General features: G+C 34.0%; 6 protein-coding genes across 6 annotated transcripts; all 6 read left to right on the top strand. All coding sequences in view use genetic code 12, as the record gives it.

Annotated features, from left to right (window-relative positions):
* Positions 1-554: 554 nt before the first annotated feature.
* DFJ63DRAFT_314346 (pleiotropic drug resistance family ABC transporter) lies at positions 555-5,081 on the top strand (the record flags this gene model as incomplete). Its single annotated transcript, XM_064906343.1, has 1 exon — positions 555-5,081. The coding sequence occupies one exon, from the start codon at positions 555-557 to the stop codon at positions 5,079-5,081; it is 4,527 nt and encodes a 1,508-aa protein (XP_064761071.1).
* Positions 5,082-6,382: 1,301 nt separating this feature from the next.
* DFJ63DRAFT_342773 (multidrug resistance protein) lies at positions 6,383-10,954 on the top strand (the record flags this gene model as incomplete). Its single annotated transcript, XM_064908747.1, has 1 exon — positions 6,383-10,954. One exon carries the CDS (start codon positions 6,383-6,385, stop codon positions 10,952-10,954), a length of 4,572 nt encoding a protein of 1,523 aa, XP_064761070.1.
* Positions 10,955-12,464: 1,510 nt separating this feature from the next.
* Positions 12,465-17,027, top strand: DFJ63DRAFT_336486 (multidrug resistance protein; the record flags this gene model as incomplete). The annotated part of the gene is made up of 1 exon (XM_064908387.1): positions 12,465-17,027. The coding sequence occupies one exon, from the start codon at positions 12,465-12,467 to the stop codon at positions 17,025-17,027; it is 4,563 nt and encodes a 1,520-aa protein (XP_064761069.1).
* A 1,815-nt stretch (positions 17,028-18,842) lies between these two features.
* On the top strand, positions 18,843-23,400 carry DFJ63DRAFT_336485 (pleiotropic drug resistance family ABC transporter; the record flags this gene model as incomplete). The annotated part of the gene is made up of 2 exons (XM_064908386.1): positions 18,843-20,778; positions 20,873-23,400. 2 exons carry the CDS (start codon positions 18,843-18,845, stop codon positions 23,398-23,400), a joined length of 4,464 nt encoding a protein of 1,487 aa, XP_064761068.1.
* A 634-nt stretch (positions 23,401-24,034) lies between these two features.
* HEM13 (coproporphyrinogen oxidase) lies at positions 24,035-25,012 on the top strand (the record flags this gene model as incomplete). Its single annotated transcript, XM_064906342.1, has 1 exon — positions 24,035-25,012. One exon carries the CDS (start codon positions 24,035-24,037, stop codon positions 25,010-25,012), a length of 978 nt encoding a protein of 325 aa, XP_064761067.1.
* Positions 25,013-25,268: 256 nt separating this feature from the next.
* On the top strand, positions 25,269-27,512 carry PEX8 (Pex8p; the record flags this gene model as incomplete). Its single annotated transcript, XM_064906341.1, has 1 exon — positions 25,269-27,512. One exon carries the CDS (start codon positions 25,269-25,271, stop codon positions 27,510-27,512), a length of 2,244 nt encoding a protein of 747 aa, XP_064761066.1.
* Between the last annotated feature and the right edge of the window lie 35 nt (positions 27,513-27,547).

The following is a 27,547-nucleotide window of genomic DNA, read 5'->3' as shown; positions in this document are numbered from 1 at the left end:
ACCGTCTTAGAGCATGGAATCCATTCTGGATTGATATTCATTAGTAGTACGCTCTAATGTATACTATTCCTTATTCATATTGTTCACAGTTTGGTCATCGGATAATTCTTTTGCACTTATGATCCCGCTTTCCAGTCTTTAAAACCGAATCTCCGAATCGACCTGCATATAACCAAACACTAACAAAATTAACTATGGGTACGGCAGGATGAAGTAAAAGGAAGGCCAAATTGCACCAAACGGTTTTTAAAATGTTCCTTTTGATGTTTATCATTGATAGTTATCACCAACAAATGGTAAATTGTAGCATGGAAGACTGTAAAATATGATCCACCTACCTCCGACACCTAAATCCTTTTCTCGTAATCGTATTTATCTAATGGTAGCTGTTATAAATATTAATCCATATGTCCCACCCTCTTATCAAGCCTCTCATATTTTTGTATTAAGAAAAAAAGTTCTAAATTTGCAACAACTATAAATTCTAAATTTATCTACATTAATTGAATCAACCAAAAAGTGAGAAAAATAAGCTTAATATAACTATTTGAATCATGTCTTCTGGTGATTCCTTAAGAAAGGATTCTCAAATTGAAGAATTGGAAATGGAATCTTTATCAAAACACCATGGAGATAACTCTTCATCCAACAATTCCATCAATCAATATCAAGGATTCACTTCTGCTACAGCTAGAGATGTTCAAAATTTAGCAAGAAGTTTAACCCATGAGTCAGCAGATATTGCCGGAAATGAAGATAAATCTTCCTTAGGTTTGATCAGATACTTATCCCAAATGTCTCAGATACCAGGTGTATCTCCTTATCATATTGATGAATTAAGTGCTGATGAAAAATTGAATCCTGATAGTGATTCATTCGATGCTAAATATTGGGTTAAGAATTTAAGAAAGTTATATGATTCAGACCCAGATTATTATAAACCATCTAAATTAGGTATCGCTTATCGTGATTTAAGAGCTTACGGTGTGGCTGTTGATTCCGACTATCAATCTACTGTTAGTAATGCCATTTGGAAATTATCCGTAGAAGGCTTCAGAGCAACTCAAAAGAAAGATGATTCTCGTTACTTCAATATTTTAAAATCAATGGATGCCATAATGAAACCTGGTGAAGTCACAGTCGTATTAGGTCGTCCTGGTTCTGGTTGTTCTACTTTATTAAAAACCATTGCTTGTAATACTTATGGATTCCAAATTGGTGAAGAATCAAGAATCACATATGATGGTTTAACACAAGAAGATGTTGAAAAAAATCATCGTGGTGATGTTGTATATTCTGCTGAAACCGATGTCCATTTCCCACACTTAACCGTTGGTGATACTTTAGAATTCGCATCCAAATTAAGAACTCCACAAAATAGAGGAATGGATGTTGACAGAGAAACATATGCTAAACACATGTCTAGTGTATATATGGCCACCTATGGTTTATCACACACTAGAAACACCAATGTTGGTAATGATTTTGTTAGAGGTGTATCTGGTGGTGAAAGAAAGAGAGTCTCAATTGCTGAAGTATCTCTTTGTGGTGCCAATTTACAATGTTGGGATAATGCCACTAGAGGGTTGGATGCCGCTACTGCATTAGAATTCATCAGAGCTTTGAAGACATCTGCTACTATTTTAGAAGCCACCCCATTAATTGCTATTTATCAATGTTCACAAGATGCATATGATTTATTCGATAATGTTGTTGTTCTCTATGAAGGTTATCAAATCTTTTTCGGTAAGGGTGATAAGGCCAAAGAATATTTCGCTAATATGGGATGGGAATGTCCACAAAGACAAACCACAGCAGATTTCTTAACTTCATTAACCAATCCTGCTGAAAGAATTGCTAGACCTGGATTCGAATATAAAGTACCAAACACTGCTGTTGAGTTTGAAGCTTATTGGAAGAATTCACCAGAATATAGAGTATTAGTGAAAGAAATTGATCAACATTTTATCGACGTGGAAGCTAAAAATACTAAGCAAATCTACCATGAATCTCATGTTGCCCGTCAATCCAATCACATTTCACCCAAATCACCATACACTGTTTCATTCATCATGCAAGTTAGATATTTAATGGGTCGTAACATTCTTCGTATGAAAGGTGATCCGTCGATTGCTATCTTCTCTATGTTTGGTAATGGGGCTATGGGTTTGGTGTTAGCGTCAATTTTCTTCAACTTGAAGCATGATACAACTTCCTTCTATTATCGTGGAGCTGCATTGTTTTTCGCCGTTTTATCCAATGCTTTTGCATCCATTTTGGAAATCATGTTATTGTTCGAAGCCAGACCTATTGTTGAGAAACATAAGAAATACGCCCTTTATCGTCCTGCAGCTGATGCTTTGGCAAGTATCATTACAGATTTACCTACCAAGATTTTTGTCGCTCTTGCTTTCAATATTCCCTTCTACTTCATGATTAATTTCAGACGTGAGGCAGGACGTTTCTTTTACTTTTTATTGATGTGTTTCTTATGTACTTTGGTCATGTCTCATATTTTCCGTACCATTGGTTCTGTTACTAATTCATTAGCAGGTGCTTTAACTCCTGCTTCTGTTATCTTATTGGCTATGATCATTTATACTGGATTTGTGGTTCCAACTAATAAAATGTTAGGATGGTCCAAATGGATTCATTACATCAACCCAGTAGGATACATCTTTGAATCATTAATGGTGAATGAATTCCATGGTCAAGAATTTGTATGTTCAACACTTATTCCAAGTGGACCTGGTTATGAAAATATTCCACTTAGTGAACAAAGTTGTAGTATTGTTGGATCAGTGGCTGGTAATGAATATGTCCTGGGTACTGAATATTTAAGTCAAAGTTATCAATATTATAATTCACATAAATGGAGAAACTTTGGTATTACTTTATCTTTTGCTATTTTCTTTTTGATCGTATACATATTTTTGTCTGAATTCAATAAAGGTGCTATGCAAAAGGGTGAAATTGTTTTATTCCTTAGAGGATCATTGAAGAAGCATAAGCAACAAAGACAACTCCAAAAAGATATTGAAAATAACAATACTGAAAAAGTTCCACTCAGAGATCATTTAGAATCAACTAAAGAAGAAGGCAAAGTTAATGATAATAGTTTGCCATCCTCAAATGATATTTTCCACTGGAGAGATTTAACTTATCAAGTTAAGATCAAGAAAGAAGATAGAGTCATTTTGAATCAAGTTGATGGATGGGTCAAGCCAGGACAAATCACTGCTTTGATGGGTGCTTCTGGTGCTGGTAAGACCACATTATTGAATTGTTTATCGGAAAGAGTTACTACTGGTATTATCACCGATGGTGTTAGAATGGTCAATGGACACTCATTAGATAGTTCATTCCAAAGATCTATTGGTTACGTCCAACAACAAGATTTACATTTACCAACCTCAACAGTCAGAGAAGCATTTAGATTTTCAGCTTACTTGAGACAACCAGCTTCCGTTCCAATTTCCGAAAAGAATGATTATGTTGAATACATTATTGATTTATTAGAAATGACTGATTATGCAGATGCTATTGTTGGTGTTCCTGGTGAAGGTTTGAACGTTGAACAAAGAAAGAGATTGACTATTGGTGTTGAATTAGTTTCCAAACCTAAATTATTATTATTCTTGGATGAACCAACTTCTGGTTTAGATTCGCAAACTGCTTGGTCTATTTGTAAGTTGATGAGAAAATTAGCCGATCATGGACAAGCTATTTTATGTACTATCCATCAACCATCAGCGTTATTATTAAAGGAATTCGATAGGTTATTATTCTTACAAAAAGGTGGTAGAACTGTTTATTTCGGAGATTTAGGTGATGAATGTAGCACATTGATCAAATACTTCGAGAAGTACGGAGCTGATCCTTGTCCAGCCGAAGCTAATCCAGCTGAGTGGATGTTACAAGTTGTTGGAGCTGCTCCAGGTTCTCATGCTAAACAAGATTATTTTGAAGTTTGGAGAAATTCAGATGAATATCATTCCATTCAATCCGAATTAGATACCATGGAAACTGAATTAGTACACTTACCAAGAGATACATCTCCAGAAGCTCATTTGAAATATGCTGCTACATTATACAAACAATATTTGATTGTGAGTTGGAGAGCATTTCAACAAACTTGGAGATCGCCAAATTATATCTATTCAAAATTATTCTTAGCAATTTCATCCTCTATCTTTGTTGGTTTTTCATTCTTTAAGGCTAATAATTCGATTCAAGGTTTACAAAATCAAATGTTTGCTATTTTCATTTACTTCATTATTTTTACTACTTTAATTCAACAAATGCTTATTTCATATATTAGACAAAGAGATCTTTATGAAGTTAGAGAAGCGCCATCCAGAACTTATTCATGGTTTGCATTCATTACTGGTCAAATTACCTCTGAAATTCCCTATCAAATAGCATGTGGTACCATCTCATTTTTCTGTTGGTATTATCCTGTTGGATTATATAGGAATGCGGAACCAACAGATCAAGTTCATTCACGTGGTGTTTTGATGTGGTTATTAATCACTGGATTTTATGTATTCACATCTACCATGGGTCATCTTTGTTTATCATTCAATGAAATCCCCGACAATGCAGGTAACTTATCAACATTTTTATTCACCATGTGTACCAATTTCTGTGGTGTTTTAGCTGGACCAGAATTTTTCCCAAGATTTTGGATATTCTTATATAGATGCAATCCAATGACATATTTAATGCAATCAATTTTATCCACTGGATTAGCCAATACTCATGTTTTGTGTGCCAAAGAAGAATTTTTACATTTCCATCCTCCAAGTGGACAGACTTGTGGTGCTTATATGCAACCATATATTGATACTTTTGGAGGTTATTTAACTGATGTCAATGCTACAGATGCTTGTTCATTCTGTAGAATGGATTCTACAAATCAATATTTGGCTACTGTTAATTCATATTTTTCTCAACGTTGGAGAAATTTCGGTATTTTTATGGCATTTATTGTCATCAATATCATTTTGACTATCATTTTATATTGGCTTGCTAGAGTTCCAAAAGGAAACAGAGAACAAAAGAAGGCTAAAAAAGATTAGACTTTATTTACAATGTTTGTTTTTTGTTGAATTTTTTGAGGTGGTATATAACTAATACTTCTAAATAATAATATCACCCATCTTCTTGTACTTAGTTTTTATAATAATATGTGATTTAATTCTATAGATTTAGTGATTTTTTAATATAACGATAAAAAACAAATAATGAATTTTGTAGCTGCATTACACATTTGATACTTCAATCACATGTTTTCCAAAGGGTTTATTCCGTAAGGCATAAAGATCATATTCCATTCGGAGTTAGGGCTCTTTTGGCAGACTTTCCCAAAACAAGTTTAACGTTGCAACAAGATCAAACCCTGACGTATTTTTTATTTTCTTTAGCCATCTTTCCTAATATACGAGAAAAGCCCATTTATTTTTCGCAGCTCTCCGACTCCCGGGTAAGACCGAACAAGAAACCTTTTTTTGAGTGACGGCACCATGAACATGAGCTAATGTATCCTAACGCATTTAGGAAATAACAAACAATCATAGCCTACATGAGAGAGGTTGAGATAGTTGTGGAATATGATAGACCTGTAGTAGCAAACAAGAAATAGAGAGTTGTGGATTAGAAGCGGGACGTAGCTAGGGCTGGAGAATGTGATTGAATCTTAACACAAAAATTCACATAAAGCTTAGTTGACTTTGGAAATTAACAATTGGAAACCATTTTTCGACAGCAGACCTGCTCGCTATTGCTCGGAGACGTTTAAAGGAGTATATGATATCTCCAGACATAGAACTCTAATAAAAATGCATTATCTAGATAAAGGGTATATAGAGATCGGATATGGATGAGAGAAAAATGGGTCTTAAAATATGTTCCGGATGCGGCTGTAGCTTCATTTTGGGAATGTCATGATAATAAAACATTAACCAATAATAATATTATTTACGTAGTCTGAGCTGCTGGGGAAAAATTGTCATTAGTCCAAGAAAATGGTGTTGATATAGGAGATGCTATGTATTAGGTTTATAAACAATGACTTTAACACTTGTTGCTGCCAAGCGTATATGTTTAAAATAGAATTCAAAAGTAAAGTGAAATAAAATATATATTTGGTTCTTTTCGTCATTCCTAACTGAAATATAAAAATATTAAATTATAAATCATAAATTATAAATCATTATCATAAACGCAAACAAATATAAATATCTTTCAATAAGTCATTGATTCCATCTACTAATTTAATTTAACCATAGAGTGATATTTATACTTTTCATTAATCACTATTAATTATTATCATAGTTGTTATTACAACAAATTACTTATTCACCATTAATATAGTTATATCATGTCTTCTGAAAATTCCATATCGAACGATTCCATAGGAAATGATTCGAGTGAAGATCATGACATTGAAAAATTACCAACGCCAGGAAAGTCGAAGTTTGGCAAAGATGGCTTGTCCTCAAATAGCACCGTTAACGAATTCCAAGGCTTTAATGATGCAACTGCCAAAAGTGTTCAAGAATTGGCTAGAACTTTAACTCATGATTCAATACTGTCAAATACTGGAGGAGCTGAAGACTTTCAACTAAATGAAGATAAATCGTCAAATGGTTTAATTAGATATCTATCTCATATGTCCCAAATCCCAGGTGTGTCTCCATATAACGATGACGATATAAATGATAGATTAAACCCATACTCAGATTCATTCGATGCCAAATTTTGGGTTAAGAATTTAAGAAAATTATTCGATTCAGATCCTGATTATTATAAACCATCGAAATTAGGAATTGCTTATCGTGATTTAAGAGCTTACGGTGTGGCCGTCGACTCAGATTACCAACCAACTGTCACTAATGCTCTTTGGAAAACAACCGTTGAAGCTCTTAGATCAACTCAAAAGAAAGATGATTCTCGTTACTTCAATATTTTAAAATCAATGGATGCCATAATGAAACCAGGTGAAGTCACAGTTGTATTAGGTCGTCCTGGTTCTGGTTGTTCTACTTTGTTAAAAACCATTGCTTGTAATACTTATGGATTCCAAATTGGTGAAGAATCAAGAATCACATACGATGGATTAACTCCAGAAGATATTCAAAAACATCACCGTGGTGACGTGGTCTACTCCGCAGAAACCGATGTTCATTTCCCTCATTTATCTGTTGGTAATACATTAGAGTTTGCCGCTCGTTTAAGAACTCCACACAATAGAGGATTAGGAGTCGATAGAGAAACATACGCTAAACACATGGCTAGTGTATATATGGCAACGTATGGTTTATCTCATACAAGAGATACTAACGTTGGTAACGAGTTTGTGAGAGGTGTCTCTGGTGGTGAAAGAAAGAGAGTCTCAATTGCTGAAGTATCTCTTTGTGGTGCCAATTTACAATGTTGGGATAATGCCACTAGAGGGTTGGATGCCGCTACTGCATTAGAGTTCATCAGAGCTTTAAAGAAATCTGCTACTATTTTAGAAGCTACACCATTAATTGCTATTTATCAATGTTCACAAGATGCATATGATTTATTCGATAACGTTGTTGTTCTTTATGAAGGATATCAAATCTTTTTCGGTAAGGCTGATAAGGCCAAAGAATATTTCGTTAATATGGGATGGGATTATCCACAAAGACAAACCACAGCAGATTTCTTAACCTCATTAACAAACCCAACTGAAAGAATCCCAAGACAAGGATTTGAATATAAAGTACCAAACACTGCTGAAGAGTTCGAGGCTTATTGGAGAAAATCACCAGAATATAAATCATTAATTAATGAAATCGATCAACATTTTATTGATGTCGAAGTCAACAACTCCAAACAATCATACCACGATTCACATGTTGCTCGTCAATCCAAAAACATCTCCCCCAAATCTCCATACACTGTTTCATTCTTCATGCAAGTACGGTATCTTATGGGAAGAAATATTCTTCAATTAAAAGGTGATCCTTCAATTGCAATAGGTTCCATATGTGGTAATTTCGTCATGGGTTTAATTCTATCATCAGTGTTTTTTAACTTGCAAGAAACCACTTCCTCCTTCTATTATCGTGGTGCTGCAATGTTTTTTGCAGTGTTATTTAATGCATTTTCCTCCGTTTTAGAAATCATGTTGGTGTTTATTTCAAGACCTATTGTGGAGAAACATAAGAAATACGCTCTTTATAGACCTTCTGCTGATGCTCTAGCGGGTATTATTACTCAATTACCGGTCAAACTATGTGTTGCTTTCTCATTCAATCTTGTCTTTTATTTTATGGTTCATTTCAGACGTGAACCAGGTGCTTTCTTCTTTTATTTGTTAATGTGTTTCACCTGTACATTAGTAATGTCCCATATTTTCCGTGCAATTGGTTCAATTGCAAATACTTTAGCCAGTGCTATGACTCCTGCTACCGTTATGTTATTAGCTATGATCATTTATACCGGTTTTGCTATTCCAGTTCCAAAGATGTTAGGATGGTCTAGATGGATCAGTTATATCAACCCAGTAGGATATGTTTTCGAATCATTAATGGTAAATGAATTCTACGGTCGTGAATTCACTTGTTCAACCAAAGTTCCTGCTGGTCCTGGTTATTCAAATTTAGATCCTGGTACTTTTGTTTGTAACACTGTTGGTTCTGTTGCAGGATCCCCTGTCGTCCTGGGAACCACTTATTTAGCTGAAAGTTACAGTTATTTCCACTCTCATAGATGGAGAAACTGGGGCATTGCCGTTGCTTATGTTGTTGTGTTCTTATTCGTCTATATCGGTTTAACAGAGTATAACAAAGGTGCTATGCAAAAGGGTGAAATTGTCTTATTCCTTAAGGGTTCTTTAAAGAAATATAAACAGCAAAAGAAAATCAAAGATGCTGAAAACCTTGCTAATGAGAAGGTTCCACTTGGAGATCAAATTGAGTCCACCAAACCTGATAACAAAGTCAATGACAATAGTTTGCCATCATCAAATGATATTTTCCACTGGAGAGATTTAACATACCAGATCAGGATTAAAAAGGAAGATCGTACTATATTGAATCAAGTTGATGGATGGGTCAAACCAGGACAAATCACTGCTTTGATGGGTGCTTCTGGTGCTGGTAAGACTACATTATTGAATTGTTTATCAGAAAGAGTTACTACTGGTGTTATTACGGATGGTGTTAGAATGGTCAATGGGCATTCCTTAGATAGTTCATTCCAAAGATCCATTGGTTACGTCCAACAACAAGATTTACATTTACCAACCTCAACAGTCAGAGAAGCATTTAGATTTTCTGCTTACTTGAGACAACCAGCTTCTGTTCCAATTTCCGAAAAGAATGATTATGTTGAATACATTATTGATTTATTAGAAATGACTGAATATGCAGATGCTATTGTTGGTGTTGCCGGTGAAGGATTGAATGTTGAACAAAGAAAGAGATTGACTATTGGTGTTGAATTAGTTTCCAAACCTAAATTATTATTATTCTTAGATGAACCAACTTCTGGTTTAGATTCGCAAACTGCTTGGTCTATTTGTAAGTTGATGAGAAAATTAGCCGATCATGGACAAGCTATTTTATGTACTATCCATCAACCATCAGCTTTATTATTGAAAGAATTTGATAGATTATTGTTTTTGCAACTGGGAGGTCAGACTGTTTATTTCGGAGATTTAGGTGATGAATGTAGTTCATTGATCAAATATTTCGAGAAGTACGGTGCTGACCCATGTCCCCCAGAAGCTAATCCTGCTGAATGGATGTTAGAAGTTGTTGGAGCTGCTCCAGGTTCCCATGCTAAACAAGATTATTTTGAAGTTTGGAGAAATTCTGATGAATTTAGAGACGCTCAAATAGAATTAGATAAAATGGAGAGAGAATTAGTACATTTACCAAGAGATACTTCCGCTGAAGCTCATTTGAAATATGCTGCTCCGATCTGGAGACAGTATTTAATTGTTTCATGGAGAGTTCTTCAAGAAAAATGGAGATCACCCAGTTATATTTATTCAAAAGTGTTTTTAATTGTTTCTTCTGCTTTATTCAATGGGTTTTCATTCTTCATGGCAGATAATTCTATGCAAGGATTGCAGAATCAAATGTTTGCTATCTTCATGTACTTGATTGTTTTCAACACTTTAATTCAACAAATGGCTCCATATTTCATCATTCAAAGAGATCTTTATGAAGTAAGAGAAGCACCATCCAGAACTTATTCATGGTTTGCATTCATTACAGGACAAATCACATCTGAAATCCCATTCCAAATTGTTTGTGGCGCGATTTCATTTTTCTGTTGGTATTATCCTGTTGGATTATATAGGAATGCCATACCTACTGATCAAGTTAATTCACGTGGTGTTTTGATGTGGATGTTCTTAACAGCATTTTTAGTTTATGCTACATCCATGGGTCAATTATGTTTATCCTTCATAGAAGTAGCCGATAATGCAGTTAATTTGGCTACTATATTGTCAAGTTTGTGCTTAAATTTCTGTGGTGTATTAGCTGGTCCCGAGATTTTACCAAGATTCTGGATTTTCATGTATAGAGCCAATCCATTCACTTACTTAATGCAAGGAATTTTAGCCACCGGATTAGCTAATACCAACGTCATTTGTGCCGAAGAAGAGTTATTAGTCTTCAATCCTCCAAGTGGTGAGACATGTGGAAGCTATATGGCACCATACATGAGTTTCGCAGGTGGTTATTTGACTGATATTAATGCAACTTCAGGATGTCAATTCTGTCAAATGGGTTCTACTAATGTCTTTTTGACCAGTGTCAATGCACACTTTTCACAAAGATGGAGAAACTTTGGTATATTTGTCTCTTTCATTGGTATCAATATCATCTTGACAATTATTTTCTATTGGGCTGCCAGAGTTCCCAAACGTAATAGAGAAAAGAAGAAGGTTAAGAAGGATCAGTAGGTTTAGTAAGTCTCTAGTATCTACTCATGCACTTTTTACATAAACTTTATTTATATATGAATGGTATAGTTTTTTAATACAGTAAAAAATTAATTTAATTTAATTAAAAAGATCTTGTATATCTGATAATTCCTTATCTAACTAATGTCTCCTTTAGGGGGATATAATTGAGTACTAACTTCACATTTAATGAACGTAATCATCAATCGGAAAATAAAAAGAATGCTGCTCGTTTTTCGCAACTATTAAATTCCTTCTGAGGGGAAAAGGAAGAAAATATGAAAAAATAACCGGAAGAGAAATATCGAATTCCGAAACCAACTGATTATTTTTATCAAAGCCAAATCTGAAATAATCTCTTGTATAATCTTACTATCAGAATTGATAGTGGGATATTTAAATAATATAGTCGTGGAGATAAAAAGGGATGATGTAGCTGATCAAATGAGATGATGTAGCTGACTAGACTTTGGTTCGATGTTCTAAGGAAAATGAAGAGGGTGTGTGAGCTTTGACGATTAATCCGGTTCCAAACAAGGGATGTCATTCTGACTATAACCTTTAATCATTTTGTGACATTTCAGGACTGTGGAAGATTGCAATAGAACTTGTTTATTTACATTCGTACAACGTGACACCTAACCGATAAGCAGTTGTAACGAATACGTTGTATTGACATAAGAAATAGAAATGCCAAAAAAACAAGCCACCAAACTCTATCAGAAGAGATGTTGAATCACATTATGAATCACAACCACAATACAAGAGTATCAATTATATAATTAGTAGCAAATCATAGGATGATACGGTACAATTAATGAATCCGGATAAAAATTAAAACAAAATGGTATTTAAATTTTGATCCGAAGCGTAGCGCAAACCCAAAACGGTCAATTTGTGCGGAGGCTGCAATTTTTTATTAAATAAGACAGAAAAGTACGGTGATGATAAATGAAGAATTTTTTATTAATAATCCCACCAATTTAATAATATGAAAACAATAATAGAAACAACTTTATATAGTCTACGTAAGCCGGAACAGAAGGAGTTAACTTTCGTTATACCGAGAATAGCAAGATCTTAGGAGTTAATGAACTATATCATTACCTTTGCAAATGATGCTTGGTATTTGTCATTGACTACATGAGTTATATCAGGAAGCAACTTATAATTCTCCTTAAGCCAAGACCATATTTCCCAATTTTACTATTATTAGTCTCTACTGTAAAAATTAGAATCTGGAACGACAAGGAAACTATGGAAACAAAAATCGATAATAATTAAATTTTTTTATTCCCTTCCGATTAGAATTTGTTTTCCTAAACCAAAACAAATCATTAAAAATATAAATAAATAGACCTTCCTCAACTTTAAATCATTTTGAAATTATTATTTAAATCCTAATATTTTATTAATTCTTATATTCTTTACTTTTCATTATCTATTGATATTTCCTACTTGGTTTTAGACATATAACTTTATTTATTGGTAACCAATAGAGAGTCCTAACATGTCATCAAAGCATTCCTTAGAAAAGAATTCCAACGATGAGCATGATGACGAATTGTTTCTAGCAAATGATAGTCCCATCGCCAAAGCTTCTGACGACGCTTCTTCCACAAATAGTTCAATAAATGAATATAAAGGGTTTAATGCTGAAACTGCAAAGAATGTTCAGGAGTTAGCTAGAACATTAACTCATAATTCTATTCTGTCAAACACTGGTGGGGATGAGGATTTCCAATTAAATGATGATAAATCGTCATTTGCTTTGATTAAATATTTGTCGCATATGTCTCAAATCCCTGGTGTATCTCCTTATAATGGTGATGAGCTGTATAATAAACTTGATCCAGATAGTGACTCATTCGATGCAAAATACTGGGTCAAGAACTTGAGAAAGTTGTTTGATTCAGATCCTGATTACTACAAGCCTTCTAAATTAGGTATTGCTTATCGTGACTTAAGAGCATTTGGTGTCGCTGTTGATTCAGACTATCAACCAACTGTCACTAATGCTCTTTGGAAATTATCCATAGAAGCTATTAGATCAACTCAAAAGATTGATGTGTCTCGTTATTTTGATATTTTAAAATCTATGGATGGTATTATGAAACCAGGTGAAGTCACAGTTGTATTAGGTCGTCCTGGTTCTGGTTGTTCTACTTTGTTAAAAACCATTGCTTGTAATACTTATGGATTCCAAATTGGTGAAGACTCAAGAATCACATATGATGGATTAACTCCAGAAGATATTCAAAAACATCATCGTGGTGATGTTGTATACTCCGCAGAAACCGATGTTCATTTCCCTCATTTAACTGTTGGTGATACTTTAGAATTCGCATCCCGATTGAGAACTCCACAAAATAGAGGAATGGGTGTCGACAGAGAAACATATGCTAAACACATGGCAAGTGTGTATATGGCCACCTATGGTTTATCACACACTAGAAACACCAATGTTGGTAATGATTTCGTTAGAGGTGTATCTGGTGGTGAAAGAAAGAGAGTTTCAATTGCTGAAGTGTCTCTTTGTGGTGCTAATTTACAATGTTGGGATAATGCCACTAGAGGGTTGGATGCCGCTACTGCATTAGAATTCATCAGAGCTTTGAAGACATCTGCTACTATTTTAGAAGCCACCCCATTAATTGCTATTTATCAATGTTCGCAAGATGCATATGATTTATTTGATAATGTTGTTGTTCTTTATGAAGGATATCAAATCTTTTTCGGTAAGGGAGATAAGGCCAAAGAATATTTCGTTAATATGGGATGGGAATGTCCACAAAGACAAACCACAGCAGATTTCTTAACCTCATTAACCAATCCTGCTGAAAGAATCCCAAGACAAGGATTTGAGCATGCCGTACCAAATAGTGCTGCTGAATTTGCATCTTATTGGAAGAATTCACCAGAATATAGAGAATTGGTGGCTGAAATCGATCAACACTTCATTGATGTTGAAGCCAACAATACCAAAAAAGCTTATGAAGATTCCCATATTGCTCGTCAATCCAAGCACATCTCACCTAAATCACCATATACCGTTTCATTCTTCATGCAAGTCCGATACATTATGAGTAGAAATATACTTCGTACAAAAGGTGACCCCTCCATTGCGTTAGTATCTATATTTGGTAATTTCATTATGGGTTTGATTTTATCGTCAGTCTTTTACAATCTACAACTGGATACATCCTCGTTCTATTATCGTGGTGCTTCGATGTTCTTTGCCGTGTTATTCAATGCCTTTGCTTCCCTTTTAGAAATTATGTCAATCTTTGAATCCAGGCCAATTGTTGAGAAACATAAGAAATATGCTCTTTATAGACCTTCGGCAGATGCGCTAGCGGGTATTATTACTGATTTACCTACCAAATTATGTGTCTCCATTTCATTCAATCTTACGTTTTATTTCATGGTTCATTTCAGACGTGAACCAGGTCGTTTCTTCTTCTACTTCTTGATGTGTTTCACTTGTACATTAGTTATGTCACATATTTTCCGTTCTATTGGTTCAGTTACTACCTCAATTGCAGGTGCCATGACTCCAGCTACCGTTATGTTATTAGGTATGATTATTTACACTGGTTTTATTATCCCAACTCCAAAGATGTTAGGATGGTCAAGATGGATCAATTATATTAACCCTGTCGGATATGTTTTCGAATCATTAATGGTAAATGAATTCCATGATCGTGAATTCAATTGTTCCACCAATGTTCCTACAGGCCCTAGTTATACAAACTTATCACCTGGTACTTATGTTTGTAATACTGTTGGTTCTGTTGCAGGATCGCCATTTGTTCAAGGTACTACTTACTTAGCCAAGAGTTATGAATACTATAATTCTCATAAATGGAGAAATTGGGGTATTTGTGTTGCCTATGTTATTGTCTTTTTATTCCTTTACATTACCTTGACTGAATTCAACAAAGGTGCCATGCAAAAGGGTGAAATTGTTTTATTTCTTAAAGGTTCCTTAAAGAAGCATAAGCAACAAAGACAACTTCAAAAAGATATCGAAAATAATGCTTCTGAAAAAGTTCCACTTAAAGATCATTTGGAATCTACTAAAGAAGAGATCAAAGTTAATGATAATAGTTTACCATCTTCAAATGATATTTTCCACTGGAGGGATTTAACTTACCAAGTTAAGATCAAGAAAGAAGATAGAGTCATTTTGAATCAAGTTGATGGATGGGTCAAGCCAGGACAAATCACTGCTTTGATGGGTGCATCCGGTGCCGGTAAGACCACTTTATTGAATTGTTTGTCTGAGAGAGTTACAAGTGGTATAATCACAGATGGTGTTAGAATGGTCAATGGACACTCATTAGATAGTTCATTCCAAAGATCTATTGGTTATGTGCAACAACAAGATTTACATTTAGCTACTTCCACAGTCAGAGAAGCATTTAGATTTTCAGCTTACTTGAGACAACCAGCTTCTGTTCCAACTTCCGAAAAGAATGATTATGTTGAATACATTATTGATTTATTAGAAATGACTGATTATGCAGATGCTATTGTTGGTGTTCCTGGTGAAGGTTTGAACGTTGAACAAAGAAAGAGATTGACTATTGGTGTTGAATTAGTTTCCAAACCTAAATTATTATTATTCTTGGATGAACCAACTTCTGGTTTAGATTCGCAAACTGCTTGGTCTATTTGTAAGTTGATGAGAAAATTAGCCGATCATGGACAAGCTATTTTATGTACCATCCATCAACCATCAGCTTTATTATTGAAAGAATTTGATAGATTATTATTCTTACAAAAAGGTGGTAGAACTGTTTATTTCGGAGATTTAGGCGATGGATGCAGTTCATTGATCAAATATTTCGAGAAGTACGGTGCTGACCCATGTCCCCCAGAAGCTAATCCAGCTGAATGGATGTTAGAAGTTGTTGGAGCTGCTCCAGGTTCTCATGCTAAACAAGATTATTTTGAAGTTTGGAGAAATTCAGATGAATATCATTCCATTCAATCCGAATTAGATACCATGGAAACTGAATTAGTACACTTACCAAGAGATACATCCCCAGAATCGCATTTAAAGTATGCCGCACCAATCTGGAAACAATATTTAATTGTCTCATGGAGAGTTATTCAAGAGAAATGGAGATCTCCAGGTTATATTTATTCCAAATTATTCTTAGTCATTTCTTCAGCAATCTTTAATGGGTTTTCATTCTTCAAAGCTAATAACTCGATGCAGGGTATGCAAAATCAAATGTTTGCTATCTTTATGTACTTTGTGGTGTTCAATACCTTGGTTCAACAGATGGCTCCATATTTCATTACTCAAAGAGATCTTTATGAAGTCAGAGAAGCGCCATCCAGAACCTATTCATGGTTTGCATTCATCACTGGACAAATCACATCTGAAATCCCATTCCAAATTGCTTGTGGTACCATTTCCTTTTTCTGTTGGTATTATCCTGTTGGATTATATAGGAATGCGGAACCAACAGATCAAGTTAATTCACGTGGTGTTTTAATGTGGATGTTATTAACCTCATTCTTCGTGTACACTTCTACTATGGGACAATTATGTTTATCGTTCAATGAGCTTGCTGATAATGCAGCAAATTTGGCTACTTTATTATTCAGTATGTGTTTGAATTTCTGTGGTGTTTTAGCTGGTCCAAAGGTGTTACCTGGATTCTGGATTTTCATGTATAGATGTAATCCTTTCACTTATTTAGTACAAGGAATTTTATCTACTGGATTAGCTAATACTAAAGTTATTTGTGCTACAGAAGAACTATTATTGTTCAATCCTCCTAGTGGCGAAACTTGTGGAACTTATATGGCACCATATATGAAACTTGCCGGTGGCTATTTGACAGATACTGGTGCAACTTCAGGATGCCAATATTGTCAAATGAATTCCACAAATGACTACTTGGCTAGTGTCAATGCTTACTTTTCAGAAAGATGGAGAAACTTTGGTATTTTCATAGTATTTATTGCTTTCAACATTATTTTAACTATTATCTTTTATTGGGCTGCTAGAGTTCCAAAAGGTAATAGAGAACAAAAGAAGGCTAAAAAAGATTAGACTATTTTTTGATACCCGTGATTGTTTCAAGTTATCAAGTTTGAGAGTTGACATTAATATTTCTAAATGATCATATGTTCAATCTTCTTATAAATTGGTTTTCTTATAAACTTGTTTGTTTTTAATTTTATTTATATCGTGATACATTAGTTTTTTAATACAATAAATCTTTTTATTTATAAACAACCTGAATCAAGTAGAAGATCGACTTTTATAGATTTAAGAAGACAGGTACGGAATGATGAAGAAATGCCATTTTCATGGAGATATACCTGATCCGGAGTACTTTCCTAAAGTAATCATAAAGATGCTGCAGATATAAAGGTTTGGAATATTATTTGGTCTTTTTTTGCAGCTATCCGCTCACAAAAATAAAAGAAAAAAAATAAAAAAAAATAGAAAAAAATAGAAAAAAAAATTATTCGATCCACAGAAGTTATGAATATCAACATAGACCATTCGGTGATACACTTTTTTATAGTAACTGCATACTTATAAGAGTGATTCACAGGGTAATTAACCCATAATAACAAATACCGAGTTGGATAATTTCATAAAGTTGAGAGAATGAGTAGATGTAAATCAGTTGGGTTGAGCGAACCATAAATAGTGGCAAACTTTTCAAAGGAATGTTGATAATAATATGTAAGGATATACAGTATTAAAAATATATAGAGGATTTACGAGATAGGGGGTATTTTATATCCTTTACGTTTAAACGCCACCGAGCATATACCATAGTGAAGGTATAGGCCGTGTCGGAGAAATATGAAAAAGAAATCTTTTGTGGTTATGTGAGAATGATAATCGGGGATAATTATATATAATGAAAGGATATTTGATAACATAGAGGCGGTGTCAGCCACAAATGAGATATTAAGATAGGAACGTAAGGATAGGCGTTGTTACTAAGTAGAGGATAAGACTGTAGGTAAACCATAGGAGAACCTATGAAAAAACAGTATACGTTTTGGGTTCGGGTAAAAATGAGATAAATCAAAAGGTGCAAGTTTCATTCCGAAGTACAGATGTAGTTATGGTGATGATACTGTATTAGTTAATCCTCTCCGCTTACATAACATAAATCTAAAACTAAAATTGAAAATAAACACAAACAAACGCAAACAAACCATGTGCGGCGGCGGCATACTAAATTTTTTTTTTAATTTGTTAATAGTATATTATAAACGACTTATGATGAATTAATGAGAGATTTAATAATAATAATAATAATAATAATAAGTTCGTTTACGTAGTCTGATGAATGTCCAGTTATCCAAGAAATTTAAATCAATAAGTTCATAGGAGATAACTGTAAATACCGAACAGACAAGTTTCTTTTTCGCCAAGATGAGGTAGAGGAGAGGTAGAGGAGGAGGAGGATGAGTAAAGTTATACACTATCTTCTACAAACCATTTCACCTGTATTAGTAGTTGTAGCAATTATAAACAAATAATTAAGCTTCTTCATTCCCTAAGAAAAAAAAAAGTTTGTAAAAGGGTTAAGGATGAAGGATAACAAAAAATGCCAAAAAATTAATTTTCGATCCTTTCCGACTTATTTCCGTATACATAACTCAAAACAGAATTATAAATTCAATCATCACAAAATTCATTTATACATAAATATAAAAATATAAATATAAATATAAATATCTATCCTGGACTATCTGGATAAAACTGGGTAATTTTTGTATTTTTATTTCTCTGATTACACTTGATTGTTGTTATTTTGTATTTGTTATCTTAGTTATCCAACTACTTATCTATTCATTGGGGGGTAATTGACTAATAATCTAATCATCATTATCAATCATGTCGTCTGAAAATTCCTTAGGGAAGCATTCAAACGATGATAATGAAAAATCCATAAACCCTCAACATCAAAGTACAAAAGTTACGGAAGATGGCTCATCATCTAATAGTTCCATCAATGAATATCAAGGGTTTAATGCTGATACTGCTAAAAATGTTCAAGAATTAGCCAGAACTTTAACCCATGATTCAATCGTGTCAAATACTGGAGGTGATGAAGACTTTCAATTAAATGATGATAAATCTTCATTTGCCTTGATTAAATATTTATCTCATATGTCCCAAATCCCTGGTGTATCTCCTTATCATGCTGATGAAATCAATGAAAAATTAGATCCAGATTCAGAGACATTCGATGCTAAATATTGGGTTAAGAATTTACGTAAATTATTCGATTCAGATCCTGAATATTATAAACCATCGAAATTAGGTATCGCTTATCGTGACTTAAGAGCTTACGGTGTGGCTGTCGATTCTGATTACCAACCAACTGTCACTAATGCTCTTTGGAAAACAACCGTTGAAGCTCTTAGATCAACTAGAAAAATGGATGAATCTCGTTATTTTAATATTTTAAAATCAATGGATGGTATTATGAAACCAGGTGAAGTCACAGTTGTATTAGGTCGTCCTGGTTCTGGTTGTTCTACTTTGTTAAAAACCATTGCTTGTAATACTTATGGATTCCAAATTGGTGAAGAATCAAGAATCACATACGATGGATTAACTCCAGAAGATATTCAAAAACATCACCGTGGTGATGTTGTATACTCCGCAGAAACCGATGTTCATTTCCCTCATTTAACTGTTGGTGATACTTTAGAATTCGCATCCCGATTGAGAACTCCACAAAATAGAGGAATGGGTGTTGACAGAGAAACATATGCTAAACACATGGCTAGTGTGTATATGGCCACCTATGGTTTATCACACACTAGAAACACCAATGTTGGTAATGATTTCGTTAGAGGTGTATCTGGTGGTGAAAGAAAGAGAGTTTCAATTGCTGAAGTGTCTCTTTGTGGTGCCAATTTACAATGTTGGGATAATGCTACTAGAGGGTTGGATGCCGCTACTGCATTAGAATTCATCAGAGCTTTAAAGACATCAGCTACTATTTTAGAAGCCACCCCATTAATTGCTATTTATCAATGTTCACAAGATGCATATGATTTATTTGATAACGTTGTTGTTCTTTATGAAGGATATCAAATCTTCTTTGGTAAAGGTGATAAGGCCAGAGAATATTTCGTTAACATGGGATATGAATGTCCACAAAGACAAACTACTGCTGATTTCTTAACCTCATTAACCAATCCTGCTGAAAGAATCCCTAGACCAGGATTTGAACACAAGGTACCCAACTCAGCTGCTGAATTTGAAGCTTACTGGAGGAATTCACCAGAATATAGAGAATTGGTGGCTGAAATCGATCAACACTTCATTGATGTTGAAGCCAACAATACCAAAAAAGCTTATGAAGATTCCCATATTGCTCGTCAATCCAAGCACATCTCACCTAAATCACCATATACCGTTTCATTTTTTATGCAAGTTAGATATTTAATGGGACGTAATATTCTTCGATTGAAAGGGGATCCTTCTATTTCTTTATTCTCCATCTTTGGTAATTTTACTATGGGTTTAATATTGTCATCTGTGTTTTATAATTTACAACAGACTACTTCTTCTTTTTACTATCGTGGTGCTGCCATGTTCTTTGCCGTGTTATTCAATGCTTTTGCCTCCCTTTTAGAAATCATGTTGTTATTCGAATCCAGACCAATTGTTGAAAAACATAAGAAATATGCTCTTTATAGACCTTCAGCAGATGCGCTAGCGGGTATTATTACTGATTTACCTACCAAATTATGTGTTTCTATTTCTTTCAATGTTACTTTCTATTTCATGGTTCATTTCAGACGTGAACCAGGTCGTTTTCTTCTTCTACTTCTTGATGTGTTTCACTTGTACATTAGTTATGTCACATATTTTCCGTTCGATTGGTTCTGTTACTACTTCCTTACCAGGTGCCATGACTCCAGCTACCGTTATGTTGTTAGCTATGGTTATTTATACTGGTTTTGTTATCCCAACTCCAAAGATGTTAGGATGGTCAAGATGGATCAATTATATTAATCCGGTTGGATATGTTTTCGAATCATTAATGGTAAATGAATTCCATGATCGTGAATTCAATTGTTCCACCAATGTTCCTACAGGCCCTAGTTATACAAACTTATCTCCTGGTACATACGTGTGTAATACTGTTGGTTCTGTTGCAGGATCTCCAGTTGTTCAAGGTACTACTTACTTAGCCAAGAGTTATGAATACTATAATTCTCATAAATGGAGAAACTGGGGTATTGCCGTTGCCTATGTTATTGTCTTTTTAGGCGTTTATATTGGATTAACTGAATTTAATAAAGGTGCCATGCAAAAGGGTGAAATTGTTTTATTTCTTAGAGGTTCCTTAAAGAAGCATAAGCAACAAAGACAACTTCAAAAAGATATCGAAAATAATAATTCTGAAAAAGTTCCACTTAAAGATCAAATTGAATCTGCCAAACCAGAAAACAAGGTCAATGACAATAGTTTACCATCCTCAGAAGATATTTTCCACTGGAGAGATTTAACTTATCAAGTTAAGATCAAGAAAGAAGATAGAGTTATTTTGAATCAAGTTGATGGATGGGTCAAGCCAGGACAAATCACTGCTTTGATGGGTGCATCCGGTGCCGGTAAGACCACATTATTGAATTGTTTATCAGAAAGAGTTACTACTGGTGTTATCACCGACGGTGTTAGAATGGTCAATGGACACTCATTAGATAGTTCATTCCAAAGATCTATTGGTTATGTCCAACAACAAGATTTACATTTAGCTACTTCCACAGTCAGAGAAGCATTTAGATTTTCTGCTTACTTGAGACAACCAGCTTCTGTTCCAACTTCCGAAAAGAATGATTATGTTGAATACATTATTGATTTATTAGAAATGACTGATTATGCCGATGCTATTGTTGGTGTTGCCGGTGAAGGATTGAATGTTGAACAAAGAAAGAGATTGACTATTGGTGTTGAATTAGTTTCCAAACCTAAATTATTATTATTCTTAGATGAACCAACTTCTGGTTTAGATTCACAAACTGCTTGGTCTATTTGTAAGTTGATGAGAAAGTTAGCCGATCATGGACAAGCTATTTTATGTACTATCCATCAGCCATCAGCTTTATTATTGAAAGAATTTGATAGATTATTATTCTTACAAAAAGGTGGTAGAACTGTTTATTTCGGAGATTTAGGTGATGAATGTAGCACATTGATCAAATATTTTGAAAAGTATGGAGCTGATCCTTGTCCAGCCGAAGCAAATCCAGCGGAATGGATGTTGCAAGTTGTTGGAGCTGCTCCAGGTTCCCATGCTAAACAAGATTATTTTGAAGTTTGGAGAAATTCAGATGAATATCATGCTATTCAATCTGAATTAGACACTATGGAAACTGAATTAGTACACTTACCAAGAGACACTTCCACTGATGCTCATTTGAAATATGCCGCTCCAATCTGGAGACAGTATTTAATTGTTTCATGGAGAGTCATTCAAGAAAAGTGGAGATCACCCAGTTATATTTATTCTAAATTATTCTTAGTTGTTTCATCTGCTTTATTCAACGGGTTTTCATTTTTCAAAGCTACTAACTCGATGCAAGGTATGCAAAATCAAATGTTTGCTATTTTTATGTACTTCATTGTCTTTAACACCTTGGTTCAACAGATGGCTCCATATTTCATTACTCAAAGAGATCTTTATGAAGTCAGAGAAGCACCATCCAGAACCTATTCATGGTTTGCATTCATCACTGGACAAATCACATCTGAAATCCCATTCCAAATTGCTTGTGGTACCATTTCCTTTTTCTGTTGGTATTATCCTGTTGGATTATATAGAAATGCTGAACCAACCAATGAAGTCCACTCTCGTGGTGTTTTGATGTGGATGTTCTTAACCTCATTCTTCGTCTATACCTCAACTATGGGTCAATTATGTTTATCTTTTAACGAATTAGCCGATAACGCAGCCAACTTGGCTACCTTATTATTTACCATGTGTTTGAATTTCTGTGGTGTTTTAGCTGGTCCAGAAGTGTTACCTGGATTCTGGATTTTCATGTATAGAGCCAATCCTTTCACCTATTTGATTCAAGGTCTTTTATCCACTGGTTTAGCCAATACCAATGTTGTTTGTGCTGCAGAAGAATTAGTTGTCTTCAATCCTCCAAGTGGCGATACATGTGGAACTTATATGGCACCATATATAAGTCTTGCAGGTGGTTATTTGACTGATAGTAATGCCACTTCAGGATGTCAATTCTGTCAAATGGGTTCCACTAATGCCTTTTTAGCTAGTGTCAATTCCTACTTTTCAGAAAGATGGAGAAACTTTGGTATTTTCTTGGCATTTATTGTTATCAACATTATTTTAACTATTATCTTTTATTGGGCTGCTAGAGTTCCAAAAGGTAATAGAGAAAAGAAGAAGGCTAAGAAGGATTAGATTAGATATCTATTCCTCTCAACTTCAACATAATTCAACCACTATTCATTTTATTTTTCTATTTTTATTACCCTGAAGATGATAATATCTTAATACTTTAAGATTTTCCAATTTTTACCGTGAATATTATCATACTTCAATTCCCTGTACTTAGTTTATTCATTATTAGTTTTGTGAAAACAGTTTCATACTCATAAAATCGTAAAATACCAAAAAAACAATAGATATTTACATTACTTAATATAAGGCTTTATTTTATAATTGCTCGTATCGAGACCCAACTCTACATAATCTCACCCAACACAATTGTTATAACCTCCCATCGTAGTAAACCTAAGGTCGTAAAACCATACTCCTATTTATGCGAAGTATACGTACAACAGTTGAGGTAATCATCAGATTCATCATCATGATTTCCATTGCTCACAATTATCCAAAAGGGGCCAGACTTTTTCACCATACCACTTTTTTTTTTCAGTGCGATCGAAAAAAATCGAATCACTAAACGACCAGAAAATGATGGTATACGGCATAATATAAATAACCTTAAGTCAGCTGTTAAATAATTCGTTGTTCCAATTCAAGTTACTTAGCTTCTTTACTACTACTAAGAATAACAGAAACATATACTATCATGGTCACCGTCACTCCAGAACAAATACACGACAAATCTTTGCCAATAAGAGACCGTATGGAAGCTCTTATCAGAGTTAAACAACAAGAAATCACCCAAGGATTAGCTTCTTTGGATACGGTTCAATTTCAAACCGATAAATGGATTAGAGGCAACAATGGTGGTGGAGGTGAATCAATGGTTTTACAAAATGGTACTACTTTTGAAAAAGGTGGTGTCAATATTTCCATTGTTCATGGTAAATTACCTCCTCAAGCTGTAACAAGAATGAGAGCTGATCATGCTAATTTGAAAGGTTCTGATAGTGATGGAAGTGTCAATTTCTTTGCTTGTGGTTTATCAATGGTTATTCATCCAATTAACCCTCATGCTCCAACCACTCATGCTAACTATAGATATTTCGAAACTACTGATCCAGAAACAAATGAAGTTCAAGCTTGGTGGTTTGGTGGTGGTGCTGATTTAACTCCATCTTATTTATATGAAGAAGATGCTGTTTTGTTCCATCAAAAACATAAGGAAGCCTTAGATAAACACGATAAAGAATTGTATCCAAAATACAAAAAATGGTGTGATGAATATTTCTTTATTAAACATAGAAATGAAACTAGAGGTATTGGTGGTATTTTCTTTGATGATTTTGATTCAAAGCCAGCTGATGAAATCTTACATATTATTGAAGATTGTTTTGATGCTTTCTTACCATCTTATTTGCCAACCATTGCCAAAAGAAAGGACTTACCTTACACTCCTGAACAAAGGGAATGGCAACAAATCAGAAGAGGAAGATATGTTGAATTCAATTTAGTCTTAGATAGAGGTACTCAATTCGGTTTACAAACCCCAGGTTCAAGAGTCGAAAGTATCTTGATGTCTTTACCAAAGACTGCTTCTTGGTTATATGATCATCATCCAGAAGAAGGTAGCGATGAAGACAAATTATTAAAAGTATTACAATCCCCTAGAGAATGGGTTTAATACAAGATTCCAATATCTTGTCAGCTTGATTTCTTTACTTGTAAATAGTGAACTTAAAATTGATAAATGAATGTAAGACTTTGTACGAATTATTAAATTTGGTAGCTTTATTTGTAGTTACACCGATAATTATCCTGCACATAAAATCATGGTAGTCCTCGGTAAATATTCTTCCCCCACCAAATTGATTTATAGCAAAATTGCCAAAGTAAATATTACATTCGATTAGACTTCAAAAGTGTACAATTAACGGAATATGTCAGAGTTGTCAAGAAGGCTAGGACCCCAGGGTAGAGAATTATTACAGAGCCATGGATCAGGATCCAATTTTGATGGCCCTGGTTCATCAGCTACACCTCAAGATCTTGATTATCTCATTGATGAATTGAGAAATCCTAAATCTGATACAACAATTAAGAAAGTATTGGGATATTTATATCATTATTTACCATATGTCAAACATGAGCATAACTTAAGAATCTTATTTTCTAGTTTCTTAAATACTCCAGTTTGTTTTGGTCAATCTGTGGTACCATTTGAATCCAATTATATGATCATTGAAGTTTTCAAATTGATTACTGACAAGAAATTGAAAATAAGTCAACCTACTTTATCAATCAAATCATTTTATACTGTTATATTGAAGGAATTGACCAATTTCGTCGCATACAATCCTATTGCCAATAGTTGGAAAGTGTTGCCCATTATTACTGGTATACTATTATCAAATCAGTTAAGAGATGATTTATATGTGATACCTAACGTATTTGAATTCAGGTGGTTCTTCCTGGATTGGGATAAGCAAATCAAACAGTTGTTTCAAAATAGTATCAATTATAGTCTTTCTCATTCTCAACCAGAAGATGTAGTTGATTTAAGTTTAGTCAGTTTGGCTTTAACTTATAATAAAGATGAAAATATCCATGCTAAGGTGTCTTTATCATTCATCATTCAAAGACTAGTTCACTTATTATTCATAAGTCCTCAAAATTCAACATTAGCATATTTAAAATTACTTCATCTTGACCCCTTATCCAAGGAAAGTGAACAATTGATTCAAGAGGAAATTCTTCAAAAGCCAATCATCAAACATTTAAATAAATTATCATTTTTGCTAGAAGCCTGTTTCAAATCATTAAAGTTCGACCTTCAATCTTATGAATTGATCATGAATACTCTTGATATTCTATTAACTTATGATCGTCAATTAAATCATATTTCTGCTAATTCAGATTTCAATCATCCCAAAAGTTCAGCTGATACCAATCCTATCCATCAACAGTTTTGGTACATTATGAAAAACATATTCTTTTCGCAGATTATCATCATACAAGGTATATTAACCCGATTCTTAACTGCCAATGCTAAGTCATTCCCGGTTTTCAATCCATTCAGAAGAAACATATCAGTCACAATTGAACAACAATATCATCAAATTTCATTGAAAATCTTATCAATATTGTATTACTCAAACTTTATTTTGCTTTCAATCGGACAAGGTGGATTTGATAATTATAACTTTGTATATTATCTAACTTTAGAGTTATCGTTATCCTCATTGAATACCAATTCAAATTTCGAAAATCTGACTAAGTACTTAATCTCAAATTATCAAGAAATCAATTATTACCCCAATATTTTGAATAATAATTATATTATGAGATCGAAGGTATTGTTTTCTCTTGGATTATGGGAAAATTATTTACAAAAAGTTCAAAGTCATCCTAAGAAGAATGATAAGTTCATTAATAATGATATCTTCAATATCACGTTTAACCTTGTTGATGATAATAAATACAATGACGATGATTTAATCGAAGCTAGTCATTCTGTATTATTATTTTGCTTTTCAAATAATGAAGATGCTGATATAAATAAGTTTGTGGAATACGTTAAGATATTATTTTTACAATTTCCAAGAAGAATCTCTTCTCATCAGTTAAGTATTGCTGTGGAGACCATTGGTAAGAAGATATTATCTAACCCTTTCCAAAATGGAGTCATAGTTGAAAATTTCTTACACTTCATATATGAAGAATGTCAAACAATTAGACCAGGTATTAAGATTGCAGCTCCTCATAGTACAACTTCTGATATTGGTTTTGCCTCAGCACAGCCTATCCAAGAAATTTCAGCTGAATCTACTTTGCGTACTCTAGAGAATAATAATGATACTGATAGTGTCGGTTTAACCAAAGAGAAGGCAGAGTATCAGTTCGAAAAGAGGTTAATTCCAGATACTTCAAGAGAAGCAGCAATCGTTTCATTCATTGCATTGGTTCCATATTTACCATTATCGATATTTTTAAAGTGGGTTGATAAAATCTGGTTACTTATCGTAGCCAGTAATCCTGCTGAAAGAGACTTCTTGGTGAGTATCTTATGGAAACTGCTTAGTGAAAACTTGGATGTGAATAGGGTTGAATTGGCTATTAGATGGTGGTATGATATTAAAGGATTGCCTGAGACCTCACCTTTTAAACTAGAACCAAGATTATAGTTATGAAACTCGTATATTGTTAGCGCTACCAATAT

Source organism: Scheffersomyces coipomensis (genome assembly GCF_036884675.1).
Source record: "Scheffersomyces coipomensis strain NRRL Y-17651 chromosome Unknown DFJ63scaffold_5, whole genome shotgun sequence".
In the NCBI taxonomy this organism is placed as follows: domain Eukaryota; kingdom Fungi; phylum Ascomycota; class Pichiomycetes; order Serinales; family Debaryomycetaceae; genus Scheffersomyces; species Scheffersomyces coipomensis.
The sequence above is the reverse complement of the archived record's forward strand: the minus strand, read 5'-3'. Positions and strand labels throughout refer to the sequence as shown.